Here is a 22476-nt window from a genome sequence, read left to right as displayed (position 1 = left end):
CACAGTCTGAGCGGCCAAATGAAGCTGCATGTGAGGGTTTGCATTTGATAAGTTTGTGACCTAAGGTAGAAAAAGCTTGCAGTCCTATTTCCTGTAGAAGGACAAAGAGTGGTCCCCAACATCGATGTCTGTTAAATCAGGTCAGAAGGGCAGGTGTAGGATGACCACAGACTGTATTGAACTATGGCTGATTAGTCTGTGATGTCACCCAGAGGTTTCTAAAGAGCTGTTGTGATTCCTTGTGGGAAGTTCTGACTGTCGCCCGGTTTATCCAAATATAAAGAGGTGGACTGTGGTGCTGAGACATGAAGTCCATTCAGAAGTGTGCATTTCATCCCGCAGCCTCTAGGGGGCTCCAAACAGTTTTGTTCCCTATTGATAAGGTCTCTTTTTTTCAATATCTTTTTGTTTTAATTATATTAGGACATAAAATTAAAAAACTTGAACTTCCATTTCTTAAAAAAAAAAAAAACTTTCCAAAATACTCTAAAACATTTTTTGTACCAGGCTGTAAACATGCTGTAAAGTCGGAGGTCTGTGATGATCGGCTCACTTTTAGAACCAAACCCCCAGAGGCCTCGGATAGAACTGCAGTGTTTGACACCTCTGCATGACCTTGAGTTCTCAGCCCTGCTTGCCCTGTAATACTGAGGAGCTGGAGGCTCGGGTGTTTCAGCTGGATTTGGAAGGTTTCTTTAATCTCTAGATAGTTGTGGTGGACACAAGTCTCATCCATGGTCACAGATTGCTATCGTGATTATTTCTGTGTACATCATGTGTGCTGCTTTTCATCACAGCCTCACATCACCTCAGTCGTTTGGTCTTTTATGACTACATGAACATATTCCTTAGAGATGCTCATTCTTACATTTATTCATCCATCTGTAAAGACTGTTTTAAAGAGATTTTGTCAACGGTCACATGTGGTGACGTGAGAATCCAGCACAATGCTTCCAGCCATTATCCCTGCAGTCTTTTGTCCATGTTCATGCTCTGTAATCATTTTATCTGCAGATAAAATACCTTAACAACTACAGCAGTACATGGACGGCACGTTAGCTCTTTATGTTTTTCTTTATCTTTAAATCTTATTTACCCAATTTTTGGCGATGTCTGTCTCTCCTCCCACCTGTCTCTCTCAATTTATCTCTCTCTGTCTGCCTGTTAGAGTCTAATTCTCCGTCTCTTCACTCGCTTTCTTCTTCTGCTGTCTCCTTCTCTCTTATATGTTGCCAATACAAAACAGTAACACATGCATTTACTATGCAACCACAGATTCTTCTTTGAACATCCATATGCGCTCAACATAAACATGCACACTCACACATTCATCTTCCAGCTCTATGGTCTCCATCCAGACACATATGCAGTTATATACTGCTTACAGAGCCATATGATAGTAATTTGGCAGTATGGAGGAGCAGGAGGGCTCAGCTGGAGTTTCGGTTCTGAGTGGAAGAGGAGTCTGGGATCCCGTTTATTGGCAGGAAACAGGAAGTCGCTGCAAATGTCTCATTACTGAATGCATATAGTATAAAAAGCCTCTGTAACCCTGTGTTAATATATTTGCTTATGACGTTGTGTGTGTGTGTTTTTCCAGGTGCGTAACCTGTGCTACATGGTGACACGGAGGGAGAAAATGAAACACACCTTGTGCGACCTCCAGGAGAAGATCTTTGACCTGCAGATACAGCTGCTGGAAGAAGACATGGCTGGAGGTGAGAGAGCAAGAGAGACAAAACATGAGTGTGTGTCTGCAGCCATCTGTACCTTTCACCCACTTCAGCCCTGTAGCTGAAGCTGCACACACACTCACACACACACTGTCCACCTAAAAAGGACAGTAGGGACAGCTCAAGTGTATAACAGTTACATCCAGGCCCTTGTTGCCTGAGTGTTGGTGGGTGGACAGTTTTGGAAATGGCCTGTCATCAGTTTTGCACAGCAGGCTACACTTGACACCTGCACAGCAAAGAACACTGGAATAATAGTTCAGCCAGATATTGTGACACACACCATCCACATAAATGGAGCTCGATTTTCTATCCACTCTACACAGATGACTGACCTTGATGCATTTTGTTCAGCTCCTCTGTGATGGAGAGCAGAAAGGGATGTAGATGGCTGCTTGAGCTGATGCTGCTTTGTTGATCAGATACTTTGACAAAATGCGAATCATAATCTTAATGCAGGTTAAATAGAGTATAGTTTAAGTATTTTTTTTTTCATTTTAATTTTTTTTTGCTGCTCACATTTTTTTTACTTCCTGAATACTTTGGATTGTTATAATTTCGCCAGGAAACAGCCACACTTCTCCTAACCTGGAGCCTATTTTAAAACTGGGATAAGTCACACTACAAAATAAATAAACATGAACATATAGTAATACACATTATTACAATGTCTGACAGACTAATTCATAGAGAGTGAATAATGGATTAAAATGTACTTGTGCACAATATTATTAGTTCTAAAATGACCATCAGCCAATAACATGCAGAAATGGGCAGATAAGTGGACTCTCGCTGTGTCTCTGGTGCAAAATGACATCACTTCAGTGAGGACAAGTATGGAGAGATTAATAAAGTGTCAGAAGGCACTATGGTATTGACATTTTTTTCATTACTACTGAGTTTAATTAGCCAGTTAAATAAGGTAATGTGACAACACAAAGGGCTTGATGCTCTCTGCAATCAGCATATCGGTGTCGGATGTTGAGTGATGTTGTCGTATTGTTTTAAAGCTATCGGCTGTTATCTGGTAGAAAAATGCTGATCAAGGCAGCACTTCATATTTACCGTAAAACAAAAGACTGTTAAACCTTACAAATCTCTCCTGCAGAGCTGTAACTGTAGAGGAAATAAAAGTATTAATAACAATCATCAAAGCTTGTCAAGGAGCTTGAAGAGGTCTGAGTTAAAAATGAAACTGAATCAGTTCTCCCTGATCCACTTATTTTTAAAGTAGGCCTACTTGGCACGTAAGTTGTTCTTGCCACATTTTTCTGTGTGGATTCTCTGTTTCTGTTGCCTCTGTCTTCTTATTTAATCCCAGACAGTCTCCAGGATGTGGAGATCAGGGCCCCCGCGGGGGCCACGCCATCTGTTGCAGAACTCGTTGTTCTTCTTGTTGCTGAAGATAGTTTGGGGTTGTTGTCATGCTGCCAAATCAAACAGGCGCCTCCCCTGATGGCACTGTGTGATGGATGAGAGTCCAAACTGCTTTTTTGCACAGTACAGCGCATCGGCTAAATAAAGCAAGACCGAGCAAATTCTAAATCTTTTCTTCACACTGATTGCCAGATCTCCAAGCTGTTGTTCTGTATTATCATGATCTGTATTTGTGTTTGAATCCTTTCAGTTGAAGGGAGTCGTGACCTGCAGCTGTCACAGTGATGACGATGAAAGCTTGTTGTCATGGTAATACCAGTAACGTCTTGCTGGCATGGTGATGATAGTGAACTTCTGTCAGCTTGCTCCTGTGGCTCTGTGTGTGTTTGTGTGTGTGTGTGTGTGTGGTTAGTGTTCAATTTGGAGCCATGGAGTCCCATGGAAGGCTACACACACACATCTACACACACTCACTCTAACTCCCACCATGTTTCTTACAGACACACGCAGTGCAGAGCTCCTGACTCAGCATATTGCTGCCATCAGGTACTGGGAGCTCTGCTGCTGGCACTAAACAGCCATATCTATTCACACTGCCACAGGAGTTAGATTAGAGGAGATAGTTGCTGTGTGTGTGTGTGAGAGAGAGAGAGAGAGTGAAGGATGAGGTTGTCGTCCATAATGATTTGTCGTGTCCCTCACCATCTCTCCTTCTTATTTTCCACTCTCCATTTCTCTTTATCCTCTTCTTTAATCATTCTTCTTCTCCATCTGTTTCTCTCTCCTGCTCTCATTTGCCGTGTCCTCTAAGGCTCACATTTTCCTCTTCCTCTTTTCCTCTCTCTGCTGTCTTATTTTGATCATATGATTGGTCCTGTTTCAGTGGGACCATCAGCTGTCTCAGTTTGTTCTCATTTCACAGATTTTGTGATGGTGAGGTGGTAAATTTTGCTTAAAAATTGAACAAAAATGAGGTTTTTGAGGAAGAACTAGCATATTGAGATGTATGAATTGAGTAGGCAGGGTGATAAATAAATCAGAACTGACCATTTTGTGTCAGTTTTCACTCGTATATGAATCTGGAACAAGCTGAGCCGCTCTGACTTGAATATGTTCTCCTTTTTTTTTTTGGCCACTAAAAAAAAATCAGTCTGACATCCATTCTGCACAGAAAGCTTTTATAACTGTAGAATTCGTTTTCCAGAAAGCTGCAGACACACTGTGAGTGTACCTCTCCACAAAGCACCACCCCCCCCTTTCTGCCCTTATCTCCCTACGGGTTTGTTTCCATGCAGAAAACTCACACCTCTAACCCACCTAAAAAACAGAACCACTAACCTCTGTCCGCCTATCTGTCTCTCATAGTTCTTCATCTGTCATCCACGCTCTGTCTGCCAGTCCGCCTGTCTGTCTGTCTTGTCCGGGAGGGAGGGCAGGGGAGCTCGCGTTATGCTTTCTGAATGCGAGCAAGGCGGACAGGCAGGCAAGCGGCATCCCTGTACTCCCACATGCAGACAGAGGAGACACACAAAGCTGACAGCAGCATCTTTTCATAACAAGAAATTAACAAGCATCAACCGTATGTGATAAAGTCCTTTATCAGTTACACCATGCATCCAATATTTTGATGTTTTAACAAAACACTGGTCTTTTAAAAGGTCAAATCTTTCTCTACAAAAGAGACCAAGGCAAAGGATAATTATAGAGTTTATATATGAAACAATCTGTCACCCTGGTTAAATCCAAAAAAAATGTACTATTGTTTGGATTTGTAAATATTTGACTCAGTTGAAGGAGGACACTGAGTGATCATGGCCTCTGTGTACAGTGCAAACCTTGTCTCATAAGAGGATTTGTGTAACTATGAAGTAGAAACATCAGGTTCTGTTGTTGATTTTGTCCTGGATTACTCTTATTATAATCTTAATCCCTCACACCTGTGTGCACGCTGCAGGTCATTTAAATGAAACATGTTAATACATAAAAACATACATTTTCAGTTACAGCCTGTACTGTAGGTTCTTTAAAGTACACACACACACACACACACAGTTATTGTTATGCAGAAAGTGCACTACATTTATATTCTGGCTCAAACCCAACCGTGACAAGCTGACAGTGGTTAGTATTGGCCTCTCTGATCTGCTTTCAGCAAGTGTGTGTATGTGTGTGTGCGTTTGAGGAAGACAGAGAAAATAAGGACGGAGGAAGAGGAGGATGGGAAGGGACAAGAAGGTAATGGGATGAAAGAAGCAGAGAGGGGAGCAGGAGTAGCGACGATGAGAGAGAAAGTGTGAAAGGACAGAAGAAAGGGTGGAGAGAGGCAGGGAAAGACAGTAGGGGAGGGAGGGGAAAAACTTTCTCACATTGCACTAATGAGCTCAGGTAAGAAATGGGACACACACACACACTCACATGCTGCAGTTCAGTGCACCTAGAAAGAGGGAAAATTAATCACACACTTCAAAAAGACGAATCCCCTGGTGCTGTTGCACCTTCTAAACAAGGGAGGGAAGGAGGTTTGCAGCCGAGGGATAATATTGCAAAAATGGAGAGAGAGAGAGGCAACAGCAAAATGTAAAGACAAAGGAGGAATAAAAGCATGTATCTGACAAAAAAAAAACATAAAAAGGTTTCCACTGCTGATAGTTGGATTTGTGCAGAGATTACAACCTGCAGGGGGAAAGTTTCCACACGCTCCAGCAGAGCCTGCAGGCGTCCTTGAAAACCCTAAGACTAGTTTCCCTCCTTTTTTTCCAGGCTGTAGAACATATAAAAGAACAAGATCAGATTAGGGGGGAAAAAAATGTTGAAAAATGCTCCCTGGGCGATCAGAGGATAAGATGGTGCTGCTGTCAAAACAAAAAAAAAAAAGGGAAATTACAATTTAGAAGCTGTGTGAAGAAGCGTTCCCTCTGGGAGCTCCTTCAAAGATCCCCCAGCGTTAATGGCCTCTGCAGTTTCAGCCATAAAATAAATTGGAAAAAGGGGAAGAAACGTCTGGTTGATGTACCTGCCTACCTCTTTAACAAATCCTCCTAAAAAAAAAAAAAGTTACATACAATCATACTCTTCACACCACTTTTCCACACATGTATAAAGCCTCAAGAGGCTTTACAGCGTGTGTAGTATTTGACACCTACTCCACAGGAGGACACCACAGACTGAAGAGCAGCTAAGGATGGATAGTGCTTCCAGCACAGACCTACATCCAACAAAAAGCACTGCAAACAACATGATCTTAATGTTTAGTCGCAAATCACACACAAATATTCTTTCTTTCATTCATATTTCTTGCTAAATATTCCGAACTGGACTCTCACTGAACCACATTTTCACACTCTCTCTCTCACACACACACACACACACATAGAGGGGTCGTCTCGGTGTGAAATCTCTCTCTGGTCTCTCTCAGTTCCATTCATGCATGTCCTGCTCCTCCATGCTAAAGTAAGCATGAGGACAGCCTACTGCTGCCTGTGACAGCCACACACAGACACGCACCGTGCTGTACTAACCAATGCACACATCATTTTAAAAGGATCTATACTGCTACAATATAACACTGCTGCTTTGAAATAAAACTAGCATTCTGCAATTTGCAGCAGCTTAGACACACACTCATGATGGAATTCTAGCTGAGGCATGGTCGTAGCTACCATCGAGGTCCAGACCTCTTCATTATTGTTCTGTGATGCATATAAAAAAGTCTTGTAATACAAATTTGTTGCTGGTTTGTGTGTGTAGGTAGGTAGACGACCAGAGGGGTGAATGCTTCTGTTGCTAAAACAGGTTTGGTCAATTTTAGGTGCTCATCTATGCAAAGTGTTACGGTAAAGATGCTCAGGGACACAAAAAAATATGACATATGATTAAACATGTTATGAAAAAGTGCATGTGTTTTTATTAATATTAATAATCTGAGATCAGGTTATACTGTACTACATATCACTTAAATTGGTTAATTACTATGACAATTTTCATAGCAACACATATAGGAAAAAAATAAAAGATAATCCGGGTCAAATCAAAGGTTGATGTTTGTACTGTTAGATTGATTGAGAACCATTTATTTAATTATTACTTTGTCTTATACTCGGATCGTGCGTGTACAATGAATAACATTGTTCTCAGTTATAGTTTGAGTTTTTTTGAAATTAACATATTAGCATGCAAACACAGTCAGCTTAAAGCACAGCAGCTGTGCTCAAAGAATTACCTGCCACAGTTTTATTGTGAGATAAATTATTTTTACTAACTTTACCACTGGATTAGTTATTTATTATTAGATCGAGTTTTATTCTTTTCTTAGGAACACACCAGAATGTGTAAATAAAAAAAAAAACATTTCTTTAACGGTTGCTGTAAAACTTGCTGCAGATTTCAGATCATCCTTTTTGATCTGTTGCTGCTGTTTCAGCCGCAGAGCTGCACACATAAACAACACAAAATCAGCTTTTACAAACCCCACTGTAGCTGTAATGAACCTGCAGCCGCCACCTGCTGTATTGCTGCATGCATGTATACATGCACACACACACAGCGCTGCACAAACATGATACACAAGCAGCAGGAAGTTAGTGAGCCATGCAGTCAGGACTGTTTGTGTTAACAGCAGGAGCCTGTTACAACCAGACACCCCAACAATAAGGGCTTCCCATGTTAAAGAATGAGACACAGAGTGTATATGTGAGACTCAGCCGAGCATGACTGTGTGTGTAGACTTGTGTGTTTGTGTTAATATAGCATCATGTCACTTTTTTTGTAGTTTTACTGGCTAATCAATTAAAAACAGATTAATAATAATGACAATTAGGTGCAAGTGTGCATATGTTTTATACTTTTTCACTACTTTCCCACTTGTTGTGCATTTCTATACACTGATCCTTACCACACACAGCTTCCAATTAATTATGTATTACAGGACTAAACACACCGGACTATAGATGCTGTCAGGTGGAGGTATCAGTGTCGTTACCTGCATCACACTCAGCTGGAGGGAGTCAGCGAGGTCTCCTGGTGTGAGAGGACAGTTCACAGCAGGAAGCCGATATACAGGGCTCTGCTACATCTCAGACAGTGTGTGTGCATCAGCATATTGCCGAGCTGAACACCGACACACAGCTAATGTGTGTGCTTTATGTATATGACACTGTTTGATTCATCAAGAATAGGCGCCACAGCTTTAGCCTAGGCTGTGCATCCTCTGCTTCCTCTCTTCTACCCTGGCTTAACATGGCGATCTGTGGTAAAGACAAAACAGAAACACACACTGTTGCTCAGCTCTAAACCTCATTTGCACAGATAATCCCACAACTATTCCATGTTTTATTGTTTTAGCTTTGAGGCAGCCTTGGGTCACGTTCATCAAAGCCACATGGAAATGCTAAAACAACCTTTACAACAAGCATTAACATGCATCCCAGCCACCTGGCTTTTATCTGCAGAAAGCAGGAGAGAAAACGTGCTGCTGAGGATGAACTGTGGCTCCATCGCTAGGCTTCATCAGGAGATGGGTCACGTTTGGCCACACAGATAAAAGGTGTCACAGGTTCTCATAATAACTCTGTCACACAGCGCAGTAAAACATGTGAGAGTGAGCGGCATAGAAATAAAACTAATTACTAATAAGATCGAATGTTTGCAGGCAGAGTGAAAAATATATCTGTCTGATAGACAGCTTTAATTTTCTGCCTGTGGAGTTATTGACTCATCAACAGCTTCCATTCCCTCCCCAGCAACATTATAATGCCTATCTGTACCTGTTATGGCAGAATTAGGCCCCTTTCACACTGGAGAAAGTCAATCCAGCTAGAGTGGGATTATATAAACTGGATACGTTCAGACCTATTTTCAAACTAGCTATCAAAATAAAATAAACTCAGGGCAAAACTGTCATAGTTCGACGGTTGTTTACATACGGCTTTTGTACGCGACCCGGACACTGGAAGTATCACGTCACTAGCCCGATTCGCTAGCTGCATTTGTGTTCGGACCTGAGCCACATTTGAGCCAGTCCGGCTAGATCCACCTCCGAGAGGTGGGTTGAAATCAAGCTGGATATAGCCGGATATATATAGATACGGCCCGAATCCTATTCTAGCCGGATTGATTTCCCCAGTGTGAACGAGGTATTAGTCTGAAATGATCAATAGTTTTCTTACAGATCTTTATAACCAGACGTTCTCTCTGCTCACCTCTACCATAAACTTCAATCATACTGAACCAAAAACCCAATGTGTGGCAGTGAAAGGTGCAATTAGCACCGCAAACCTATTGTTACTCATAATTTACCTGTGTTTGGTTCACTTTAGCTGCTTATATAACCTCATTTTCGGTCATATGGCAGCAATTTTCATAAAAAATGTTTACCTACCTTCGACAAACAGCTGACAGACATAAACAGAAGCTAAACAGTGAACAAAAAGAGAGTTATGAATGAATTATAATGTTTCTTCCTGTCAGGCCTCTTAATAATGCACACTGACTTCTGGCAAGACATTTCCGACTGAATTTCTTGCTTTTTTTCCTTACTTTCTGTCCTTCTATTAAACTGCGTGTGTCATACTGACTGATTTTACCAACTTACACAGCAAATAGACCTCTAAATATGAATTGATAATAGAAACATTACAAACCCTGTTGCACCAATCAGAACCATTTATCTGAAACAGGACAGTCTTTCAGGATGACTTGTTGCTTTCCTCATTAAACAATATTTGCAGAATTGCCAGTAACTCCTTGGAATTTAAAGGTTTTATCACAGAACAGACAACAGTCATTCACCAGCGCACCTACTTCGATGGCCTTTGTTCATACTTGTCTGATCGTTGCTCTGCCTGTGTCACGTGCTTTGTTTCTCTGATTGGTTGTATTTAGACTGAAAAACATATAGAGGTGGTTTATTTTGTGTCGGTTGGTGCTGCCCATGGAAAATGATAAAAAACAAGTATCCACAGAGATAGATGGCTGGCCAGGCAGGCTGGTAGTCATCCAGAATTTTATGAAATTATGCAACAATATCACACAACTGCTGTCCAGTGCATCTTTTCTGCACTGTTTTCTTCCATCTTTAACATCCCATGTATGTTCTGTTCTTACCCTGAAATATTACCTGAAGTTCCTTCACGTCAGTGACTCTGAAATCGAAGCTTAAATTAAATAAATCAGCTAAATCCCTGACTTGAGCCTGTCTTCTGTGTCTCTCCACAGAGAAACCCCCGAAGGGAGAAAAGAGGAAGCAGAATGGAGTGAAGGACAAGGGGAAGGAGAGGAGGAAGAATAGTCCTGAGAAGAAAAAGGAGAGATGGAAGTCAGAGAACGGCTCCCTGCTGAAAGAACTAGGTACACTGTGTGTGTGTGTGTGTATGAGCGTATGTGCGTATAACCTGCAGTGTTTCCAAAATGATCAAATGCAACTCACAGGCTAAACATATGCCCGTGTGTGGCCATATGAAAGAAGGCAGCAGTGCTTGCTTTGATGCAACACTAATGTATTCACCACATTATTTAGATACACAGAATAACACAATAACTAAGGACAACACAAAGACCAAGACTAAAGTTGAAAATCTCAAGATATTCTTGTTTCAAGGCATTAAAGTTGGTCGTAAATATTGATCCATGGAAGGGTGCTGGAGCCTGCTGTACTCTGCCACTGTCATCACTTTTGCTTCTTTTCACTAACTTCAACCCTCCTCAGTGCCCATACGTTTACTGTGATGGCTGTGGATCAGGTGTCAGGCTCGATGGTAAAATCTTTAATAGAAGCTGACTGCAGCTCAGCCCAGCAGGTCTAATCTCATACATCAATCTTGTGTCAGCGCAACACAACTCACAGAGAGAGAGAGATTAAGAGGCCATGTGAAGGAGAGAGATGCAACAACACTGGGTGTGAAAATAATCTCATCCTTCAACTTGTTTCAGCTATGATCACACTGATGTGCATGAAATATCAAAACTGAGACATAATAAATAAATAGTGATTTATTGATAAATATGTCACGCTACTTTGCACTTGTGCAATATAAACTACAAATCTCCCGTTTCATTCAAAGATATTGTTGTCTTGTTAAAATTGTGTAAAGTCTGTATATTACAATGCACTCTGTATTCCTGCATCTTCTTCCTTTCTTGCTGCTTGAATTTTAGAGCAGGGGGCGAGACAGGCTCCATCCACAGTGGAGAGAGAGGGTGAGAGATGCAAGGGCAAGAAAAGGTTAAATTAGCCAAAATAATTACATGCCCCTGACAGAAGGAAATGGAAAGCTCAGCCACAGAATGGTTTTTGCTCACACATATATGCATATATATGTAACTTCAAACGTGATTTCTTTGGGACCGTGACTCCTTGCATCAATTTTAAATCCAGTTTGAATCTTTTTTTTTCACATCTGCTGAAGCACAACACCTCAAAGTTGCATCATTTGGGAATAAGAGGCAAAAAAAAAACAAAAGGCATGAAATTAATGGTAAATGTAAAACGTGAGAGCCGCTCTCTGTCACTGTTAATCCTTATCATTTATAAGCGACAGGGAGAGAGACACCGATGGAGGGAGGCCTGTTTCTGCCAGTCCTCATCATTGTTGAGATAAGGATGGATGATAATGTCTGTCTGTCATGTTAGAAGGTGATCCATCCCCACTAGCGATTATCACAGCCCACAAAACAGATATTAAATGGAACTTGAGCAATGCAGCTTATACGTATGTAGATATTTGTTCATAACGTTGACAGTTTACAAGCGTTTAGCTGGCACTCGTATCCACGGCGACCTGAAGTGAATGAGCAGATAAAGGCTTGGTGTCTCGCTGGAGGACAGTTGATAGACGTTTGATGGACACGCTGGCGGCTGTGGCGATTGAATCTGAAGCTTTTAAGTTGTCAACATGAGACAAGCCACCTGCCTGACTATTGAGGTGCAAATTAACATTTCAATGCACTGACATCCTCATAAAAGTCAAAAGATACTCTCCTCTGAAACAGTTTGTCCATCACTAAGCAGCAAGAGACGTTTTTTTTTTTTTACATCAGTGTGCAAGTGACATGTTTGGCTTGGAGGAGGCTACCAGTTATTTTCAGGAAATAATCCAGGTTCATGGAAGAATTGTGTTGACTGATGTGTTAAATCAGGGGTGTAGATACCAAAACCACTCCATTCACCATAGTGGGAGTCTCAGATTTTAGATCCATCTGTCTATGTCCATCCATTATCTTGGCTTGTTTTGAAAGTTGGCACTCTCTGACACGTCTGCTGCGCCTCTTAACTCATATTTCCTGACATCCTGAAAACATCATCAGTTTATTTATTTTTTTGCAGCGTGCAGCTGCTTCATGGGACAGTAGAGCTGTGACAGTTTGATGAGAGCTGGTGCTGTCGGTCGTGGCAGAAGCAGAGCGCGCTGTCAGGATCAGACACAGTGTTTCCTTCTTTTTTTATCTCCGTTCATGTTAAATCTTTCAGATTATCCCTTTTTATTTTGGAAACGTTTCACTCTAGAATTAAGGTGACAATCACGCATGTGAAATGATTGATGGCAAAAACTCAGAGAAAAGCTTGTTTTTTGAAGGGGTGTTTGGAAACCACATAGGTAAAAAAAAAAGCTTCAGTAAGGTCTTCTCCCACTGATTGGCACCATTCATCTAAAAGAGTGACACCAAAGAAGTTAAACTAATTCTATTTGCTACCATTTAAACATTTAATGATATTAGTGCTGATTGATAAACTGTATTTACATCATGGCCATGTGAGCATGGTCAACAAGCACGCTGCAGATGACTGAAAAGCAATAATAACTGCATCCATACAAAATCAAGCATGGGTTGTGCAGAAAGGATTTAAGAGTTTAATTGTACTTTAGTATATGACCTGATTGTGCGACGGCATGTCATTAGTGGACTGATACGGTCACAAAGGTCTGTGCTAAGAGTTATAAGGTGGGCTGGGGTTGGTGGGGTACATGCAACAGCACCGACTTTCACTTAGTAGTCTGGGGTTCAAGTCCCGCTGACACATGAGCTGTTTTGTTTTCATTCGCTGTTTACTTTCGTACTTAGTAGTCGCACCAGCGGGCCAGCGTAAATCACTACGTTTTTAGCGTAACGTTGCCTCCTGAATTCCTCCTAACTTACCTGGTGCAGCTGCAGGGCATTGAGAGTGAGACACACGCGTTTCAACAAGTCCTCACGCGGAGAAATGATTAGCTTCACCGCACAGAAATTCCTATAAACATCCTGTAAATGAGTAAAAGGCAGACTACTGTGTGCACATATAGCTGCCTGGAATTAGCGACCTATCGACCTATCGGCTCAGCTGCAAGCACACGTTCCATGAACGCGCGCGTCACCTATGCTCAGAATGCAAAGTGTGGACAAGCTGGAGGTGGAAGAGATCCGTCAGGAGAGGGACAGAACAGCTGCCATTATATTTGTAATGGGACGTCAGGACACAAGGCTAATTAATTGTATATTTCTTTATATATAAGTCGCACCTGAGTATAAGTCGCATACCCAGCCTAAGGATGAAAAAAGTGCGACTTATATTCCGAAAAAATATTCCGGTTTCATTTTTATGGACATAATAAAAATACTAGTGTTACTAATACTAATGTTAGGCAGTAAAACCAGTATCAGGGGGTTTAGGGGAAGATTATCTTAAAACACACATTCATTATATTTAATACATTTTAGAGTAAAAAAAAAAACAAAACAAATTCTTCTGCATCTTCTGTTCGCCATTTTTCTAGTGAGGAGTGGCTGCATGTTTTAGCTCAGTCAACCACTGCTATGTTTTTTTTTTCTGTTCCTTTCAAACTCTTCTTTTTTTATTAAATATATAAACATATCTTCCCCTCATCCTCGCAGCATAAAATTCCTCAAGCACGGCTTTTGTCATGAAAGAGTATGGAATAACATCAGAGTCAGCTTTCTTAACTTGTCTGGGGCAAAAAGTTGTACCGGTACTTGGAACGCCACAGTGCCTGCAGAACATTGGCTGATTGCTGACTGTCAGCTGTGTCACATAGCAAAAAAAAATCATCACTGTACTTTAAAGCTCCATGCATTCAGCATGCAAATAATCATGTATTAGTTAGAGCCCTGTATACTGCAAGCATAACATGGCCAATTAGATTCGGCATTGTTTGTGCTTTACCTCAGGTTATTTTTTGGCAGTGAAACTATAAATGCAAAGACCTTAAGTTCAAGATTTGTTTCTAAAAAAATATTGTTTAGTTAATATGCAACATGTTGTTCTTTGGACTCACAAGTTGTGGCATACTGTTCTGTATGTTTGTGTGGGCGAGTAAAATGGAAAACAAACTGCTGTATCTTCAGGGTCCCTCTAAAAACAAGCTCCTCTGCTTTAAACAGCTTCTATATGTAGGACATCAAGTAGGTGGATTTGTAGTCTTACATAATCCTGCATTTTATTTTTCATGTATCCAGATCTAATAAATTATGAATATTCTTGCATTCAGTAAAATGATGTGGGCAGAGAAAGAGAATGATTGTACATGATTAATATCAGAGAGCCTAAATTAAAAGGAGTTCTGATGACTCATTGTGCTCTCTAATATCATTCGTCCCCCTTTATCTGAGCCTAGCATTAAAAATACATAAACAGGACACCTCGGCACACTGGCAGCAGCTCTGAAGCAACACGTAGAACGCACAGAGAGAGAGCTCGGTTCCTTCCTGTGATCTCAGAAAAGAACATGACAGAAAGTTGCTGAAAGCTATGAAAACCACCCAACAAAGACTTCACGCTGTCATCAAAGGATGAAACCTGAAGCTGCGCTGTTGATAACAAAATGAGCTCCAACTTTTAGGGGATTAGAGTGTTTTGGTAGGAATTATACACAGCTGAGCTGGACCTCACTCTACCTTTACTACATACGTATGAGCATCTGTGATTGGTCAGCTCTAATGACCTGGCGATGGCGAAGGAGGGAGTACAGAAAGGGTGGGAGGAGCTTAAAAAAAATCAACAAAGCATTGGAGGCAAAATTAATATAAACAACCATGAGTATTAGAAAATTCATATTGTTTCCCAGGTGGTGACAAATTCATAGTACAACTGTATAAAATTACATTGTATTAAAACAATGCTGGGAAAACAGTGTGTAACCATGGCAACGTGGCTTACAATTCACCAGCATGTCTGGGTACCTATTACAACAGATTCTTAATTCAAATGGAAACTTCAATTTCTTATTTTGATAAACATCAAGAACATTTCTGCTGTTATTCTTACCTTCTCTACTGCAACACTCACACCTCAGCTGTGTTTGAACCAAGCGGCAACCTTCGGGGCTCAAACTTGAAGCCCATGCGGAAGTGTCAAAACTTGTAATTCACGCCGCAACAGCTGGGGGTTGGCTCCAAAAGCGAGTCATTTCCCATAGACTCCCATGTTAAAGTGGCCGACTTCACAGCAGAAAAAAACATGTTTACAGCCTGGTACAAAAAACCACTCTGGTCTCAGATGATAGGTTCTCTTCTAGTGTCAGTTGTACGGGGGTGAATTTTTTTACAACTCACTCGTTTCAATTGTATTCAGACTTATAATTACGCATAATTATGGGCGTTGTTGCTTGAGTGACAGACAGTTGACGTATCGCAGCGCGAGTTTCCTGCTTCCACGATCGCCCGCCCCCCTAAACCCCGCTCATGCTCCCCCTCTTTGTCCATATTTGGAGTTTTGGCGGACGTGACGCTGCCAACATGGCGGCGGTCATCACATCCCGGAACCTCCCACCGAGCCTCAAAACAGCTCTTCAGGAACAAACGGGTGATGTCACGGAAGCCCTGTCCATAGTTTTACTGTCAATGGTTTGACCTCACTCCCTGATCACTATATCCCTATATAGTGCTTTTAGTAGTGCTGTCCGTATGTGCAGAGAATTTTTAGACCCCCTATAGTGGCTTCAATGTATCCCACAATGCATCATGAAAAGTAACGTACAGCCAATGGTCACTGCATTAGCGATTTGTTCCGCCATGCATTGTGTGGATGAAGAATATAATGATCAATTTAAACTGACACTGACTAGATTTCAGTTATTTTTCCTCCACTTGCTCAGTTTGCTGGCTCGTTGCTGTATTGCAGAAGTAGTTATGAACTTGTTGTTTTGTCCAAGAGATAATTCTGTAGTTTGATGACATCATGATCATCACATGATCTGACTTTCTTCCTCCCTCACAAAGATATCAGCTATAATCCAACAGAGCAGAAGACTGTCAGTCAGTTCTACAGTATATACAGTATGTCCATCGTCATGTGCATTTGCATCTTACAGCAGAAGATCAAATCTGGCAGGGATGTTTTGAGCTTTTCACCCACACACACACACACACACACACACACAGACTATCAGCAGTGACGCAGGACTGTGTCTCATTTCCTTATTTAACCAGAGCTGAGCGCCGCAGAGCCAACAGTGCTTTCCTGTCGAAGTGAATGATCAATAAACAGACAGATGATAACACGGGGCCGGAGAGCGGTTTTGGCTCTGCCTCGCTTGCTTCCTGTTCTGATATTATCTCCCACTCTTTATTTTTTTTTTTTAAATTTATCTCACTGTTTTACCCCCCTCCCCTCCCCTCCAGCTCTCACAGTGACTCTGTCTCCGTCTGCCTCTGTGTTATGAAACTCCGTCTTTCTGTTTATCTTTCTGGGTTTTTCCACCTGACTGCTGAGGGATAAGGACTGCAACTTGATGTTGAATGCATGCTGGGAAATCATCGCTCAAATAGTGTTTCCATGACAAACAAGTCCTTCTGCGTACGTGCATGTTTGAAACTGTACCATTTGTCTGTTTGTGTGTCCATCCATGTGTGCTTTCCTTTGTCAGTGTTACATATATATATATCACTCCCCGTCTCAGTGTGTCGTCTCTGTGTTTGTCTTTGCGTGTCGTATGTGTTCATCTCTCACTGTCTCAGTGTGTGTGTGTGTTTGTGTGTCAGGCCATCTGTTCTCTGTCGGGTCTGGTCCTGACTCTCGGAGCTTTGTCTTCCTCTCTGTGTTCTGGGATCAAGAAGACAGACAAGTGCCATAACTCCTTCTCAGATGTACTGTCCCTATCCGCTCTGTTTATTATCGGGGCCCATATGCCAGTGCTGTTTGGAGGACAGACATCATTTTGATTTTTTTCCTGGTGTCACAGTGACATTTTAGATGATCTTCCCACTCTCAACAGCTAGCCATTGTAGGTACTTTTGTGGATGTGCACCATTGGCATTTCCTTACCTCTTTTTTCCAGCTGTGGACAAAGCAGCAAAAATGCCATAATTTTCCTGGCGAGTGGAGAGTTATGAGCTCTTTTTGGCTTCCTGAAATTGGAAACATATCCTGGAAAAACTACATGTGAGTTTATATGTGAAGGGTCAAACTCTGAATGTCTGCTAACTGGACTCATGATGTAACATCCAGAGTTGTCATGCTCTGGCTCTGCTTCGATAATAACCTGATTCCTGAATGAAACTTAAGCTCCTCATCATCACTCGACTTGTATGCGTCTTCGTTTACCTGATCTGTTGTTGTGAAAACACTCAATTATCAAAGAAAAAGCTGTTCTGAACTGAATCTGTGACCAGCTGCAGCGCTGGCTTATTGGCTTACTGTCATGATACTATGACAATCAGCCAGACACACACTCCTGAGTTGGGTTTTAGACCTGTAACAGTGGGACAACACTGCCACCATCAAGTAAAACTGGAAATTATACTGCTGCTGAAACACCTTTGATTGAAATGAACATATAATTATGTTACATGTTGTGTTGCTAACAGCAAAAAATACCCGTTTTTAGCACTAAGTCAAAATCACAAGTAGAAATCTAAGTTAAAAGCCCCAATGTGTTGGGCTGATTTGATTTATTTTGGGTCCTGCTGCGCTACACTTGTTATCTCTCCTTTATCTCTCTTTCCGTTCTCCAATCGCTCAGAAGCGTTTTCTGGACCGCCTCTCTCTGTTTTAGTCCCTCTCTTTCTATCTCTGTCTCTCTGGTGGAGTTTCCAGGGAGACGCTCGAGAACAATCATCAGACTGTAGTGAGAGCTTTAGACTCTCTCTCTCTCTCTCTCTCTCTCTCTCTCTCTCTCTTTCCCTCTGTCTCTCTGGTGTTCTGGGCCTGGTTTTGGCCCTGTCCTGCTGCTAGTGCATTCCTTACCCTGCACTGCATTAGCAGTGCTGGCTAGCGAATCATTGCTCGTTGCTACAACATCAGCTGTTTTTTTGATGCCATCCTGGGGCTTTTTGTCACTCTGAAACAAACTAGTGTCCTTTGGCAGAGACGTCGACACACAATCCAGCCTTTAACTATAGAAAGAGGCATGATTTCGTAATGTTAGCTTTCAATAGCAAGGAACGGCTAACAGGTCTAGCATCCTATTAATACTAGAGGAGGAGTCATCTGGTTTAAAAGGTACAGGCTTCTTTTTGTAAGCCTCGACAGGAAACTACTTTTGTAAGCCTCGACAGGTACTGTTGAACAGTTTCAGACAAAACATACCATCAGTGACATCACACAGTGCGTATGAGACCAACAAAGGTCTATACATCATGTACAATACATTTGATTTTTTGTGAATTAATTTAAATATTTCACAGTGTTATTATACTGAATTAGCAGAACATAAATAAGGGAGGTTGTTCCCTGGCCAAATCCTATGTCTTTCTGTGCTTACATAAAACTAGGACACAGCAGCAGAATCCACAGTGTCATGTTTTGGTTTCTCTGCTACCTTCCTCTGTCTGAACTCTGCTCCTTCCCTCTCATTTCCTCTATCACCCCTCCCTGTCGTCTTCACACTTCTTCACTGTCTCTTTTTTTTTTCCCCTCCGTCACCTATTCCCTCCCTCAGAGCTCTGCCGATTCCTGCAGAGACATGCTGCGTCATGGAAACAACCAGCTCACTGTGTGTGTGTGTGTGTGTGTGTGTGTGACTGTGCCTGTGTGTGTGTGTGTGTTGGATTGCTGGTGTTAAAGGCACCCTAACAGCACCTCCTGCTGTCCTGCTTGGCAGATCATTATAGGCAGTGATGATTTACAAGGAGGCCAAAAAATGAAGACAAAATGCATCAGAATCTGCAGACTGCTGGTAGTTTTAATGGCATATTTGTATGCAGGTTGTTCTCAGCATTGTAGGAAATTATATGGGCACTGTGGTTGTTAAGAGGCTGATGTTCCCTTGAGAGAATATGTTCTTGTTCAGAGGTTAATTGATGTTTCAGGCTAGGAACGCTAAATTTAATTAATTTTTCATTCACTAGATGATTCATTCCCTTATAGAGCCTCTGAAAGGTTGCTACTCTTCATTTTACTGCCCAATACCTTCATGAAGAAACACTGAGCTGTATTATGACTCAGCTGCTGTTGATCGGTAGCACACAAGAGGAGCGAGCTCCCGCTGCCTGCAGCCAAGACAGATTATGACTATAGACATGTGATAACATATGTATGGCTGTATAACTGTGTGCTACTTTGGTTTTAATGATGATGATGATGATGGTGGCTGTGGGGAGTAACACATGCTGCATGGTGTTGGTCACACAGAGGCACCCACACAGCACCAGAGATTGAACCACATCAGCCAACAGCAACCATGAAGTGTCACAGCATCTCTTCTTTTTACAGAATCTGCCACAAGCTTTAACTTATCTCTATCTATACACTTGATATCTTGTCTGATTTTAGAGTCCACAGTCCTTCCCATGGTATATATATGTCCTTGCAGCCCTGTCTTATCCCAAAGCATGAAATATTTACATACGTTTGAATTGTTTCATGCCCAAAAAACTGCTGGATTTCAGTATATTTTCTTCATGCAGACTGACATAAATCGTTTCCATGACAGCCAGCACAGCAACCTACAACCTTACCCTGTTTTTCTAATGTCTGGAAAATGAGATGGAAGTGACGGTCGCAACAGTTGGGAAGCACTTTATCAAAATAAAGTCACTTTTGCAAAGTGTGGACGTGAGTCTAGGACTTCAGGATGAAGGTCCATTGTGAGTAACATGGACTTTTCAAACTTTATACCGTACAGTGGATGATGTGGGTACATGTGCATGAAAAAACATGACGTGACATCACATCACAAGTGGATGATTTGTGCATGAAATGTGACTATTCCAGGTATTGGGAAGAGAATGTGGAGGTGCTCAGACATAACACAACATTCCTTCCTGAAGAATAATTTTGAAGCTGAGTCACCATTTTGAGTCCATGTAACTCTGGAGGTGGAGGTGGAGCTGTGGCTGGATACCCTGATGCCTTATGACCGCCTTATGTGACAGCCTCCACCTGTTACTGTACTGTCATCATGAGGTCTGGAGGTCTATGGGGATGGATCCACTTTAGTGGTATTCGAGGAACTGCAGTGTCGGCCTCAGAAGTCACCACGTGATGACGCAGCAGTAAAAATGTAACACTGCAAGATGTAAATGAATTTGATTCATAACCACAGGTTTTACAGTTTAAGAGGATGCAGAGATGTGAGGAGTGAAAGACTGTTACCCTCCCTGATCTTCACCGTCTTCATCACAATGTGTATGAGATTGTCTGAGTGTGTTTCAGAGTAACAACGACTAAACTGCCGCAGACAGACACAGTGCTTTGGCAGCACTTCTCACAGCCCACAATGATAGAAGAGGAGCCATGAAAATCTCCTAATTATACAGGCACACATGCAAACACTTAAAAGCAGGGAGCATTGTCTGCAGCCTCCCACATACAAACACGCACACACTGCATACTGTCCTGTGAAAGTGGAGAAATCAGTGTTGGAAGCGGAGACAGGAAACAGAATTTCTGCTGTAAAACAGGTTTATATCTTGAGCCTGATGAAGAGAAGGGAACAGCATGTTTGGATTTTGAGCACATCTCTGCAGACTGTCACTGTGGAGAGACGGGTTTTTCTCTCTCTGACAGATGTACAGTAGGCGCCTTCTATTGAGCACTGAGAGGAAACATTACGTCACATTTTTGATTCTGTTCATCATCATCCATCTTAGCTTTAAATGTTCCTCCATTGTGCACAACACCGGAAGCTGTGCCTGTTTGGATGCATTCAGACTCTGAGCCTAATTATCCCTATTTAATTTAAAGTGTGACTTTTTACATTAAGTGAACTGCTGACAGCCTTTTACCTAACTGAATTGCTGGATTGATGTTTCACACAAATGCCAAAATCCTTCATGACTTTGCTGTTATTGCCCTTTTTATTTTTCAGTTCCAGAGACAATCCCGTTCAACTCCTTTGAAACTTTGCGTTTTCTTATTTATGAAAAATGTGCAGGAACCCGCTCACTTCACCGCTCTCTCCTCCTGTTCTCTTGCTTATATCCTTTCTCCTTCCCTCAGGTTTGTCAAAGTCCTTCCCATTGGACAACTCTTTGTTTGACAGCTGGCTCGCGCAGTCGGTTCAGATCACCGCTGACGACATGCTGAGCCAGTGGGCTCTGGGCGCCCAGCATCGGGACAAGAGCGGCAGCCTGCTCTCTGACCAGGTAGGCCTTCGGCAGCAGGAGGCCTGGAGGATGATGATGATGATGATGATGATGATGCCTCAGCTGCTGTCTCATGTTATGATAAATTATGTTGGATTGTGCAGACAAAATCCATCTATTAGCACACAGCTACATAATAATTGCTCAGAGCAGCATCATTAAGTATCAATCAAAACTCACAGCTTGTCTTCACCTGAACATTCAGTGTCAACAAAGCCCATTAATAGACCAAAAGCAATAATGAATTTATAGTTATTGATTGTTATGCATCTAAACTCTATTAAAAATACATCAGTAGACAGACTGGCTGTGGATTGATCAGCTGATAATTAGACCAGAGCTGCTCTGTCCTCAGGATGTGTCCCGTGTGTGTGTGTTGATTGGCCGGAGGCTCTAACCAGAGTGCATTTCAGTGTTTGTGGATGTACTGAGGAACAAGAAATAAGTTCAAAACAGAAAGACAATATCCTGAAAAACAAAGAAATCCACGAATAAATTAAGTAATCAGTGCCTTCAGGTCTGAGATTACAGTTCAGATTACAGGACAGATTACTGATCTCTTCTTTACAGGATTCATGAAATACAACAGAAGTTAGAGATTTGACAGGAACAACAGAAAAATAAAAATAAATCAGGATTCATTAGCTTTGTCGCTTGATTATGTGTTCGACAACAAAATGTGACATCAGTTGCTCACATCCTCCACCGCTGAGCTGTTAGAAATGTGGGTAGGTGGTTGTGGGTGGAGAGTTTTTGTTCCAAAACATTACAAGCAAAACATCCAAGCAACACAAAGAATAATTGTTGCATTGATCAACTTTCAACCTGAACCTGTTCCGCTCTCTTTTCCTCT

General features: G+C 41.7%; 1 protein-coding gene across 1 annotated transcript in view; it reads left to right on the top strand.

Moving 5' to 3' along the window:
- Positions 1 to 22476, top strand: part of jade2 (jade family PHD finger 2) — a 148958-nt gene that overhangs the window by 118751 nt on the left and 7731 nt on the right. Inside the window, exons 11-13 of the mRNA XM_028422559.1 lie at positions 1601 to 1718; positions 10323 to 10454; positions 21478 to 21623. Of these exons, the coding sequence (XP_028278360.1) occupies positions 1601 to 1718; positions 10323 to 10454; positions 21478 to 21623 (396 nt within the window). The remainder of the gene's footprint in view (positions 1 to 1600; positions 1719 to 10322; positions 10455 to 21477; positions 21624 to 22476) is intronic.

This window comes from Parambassis ranga, chromosome 14 (assembly GCF_900634625.1).
Source record: "Parambassis ranga chromosome 14, fParRan2.1, whole genome shotgun sequence".
Classification (NCBI taxonomy): domain Eukaryota; kingdom Metazoa; phylum Chordata; class Actinopteri; family Ambassidae; genus Parambassis; species Parambassis ranga.
This window is presented reverse-complemented; position numbering and strand designations above follow the sequence as displayed.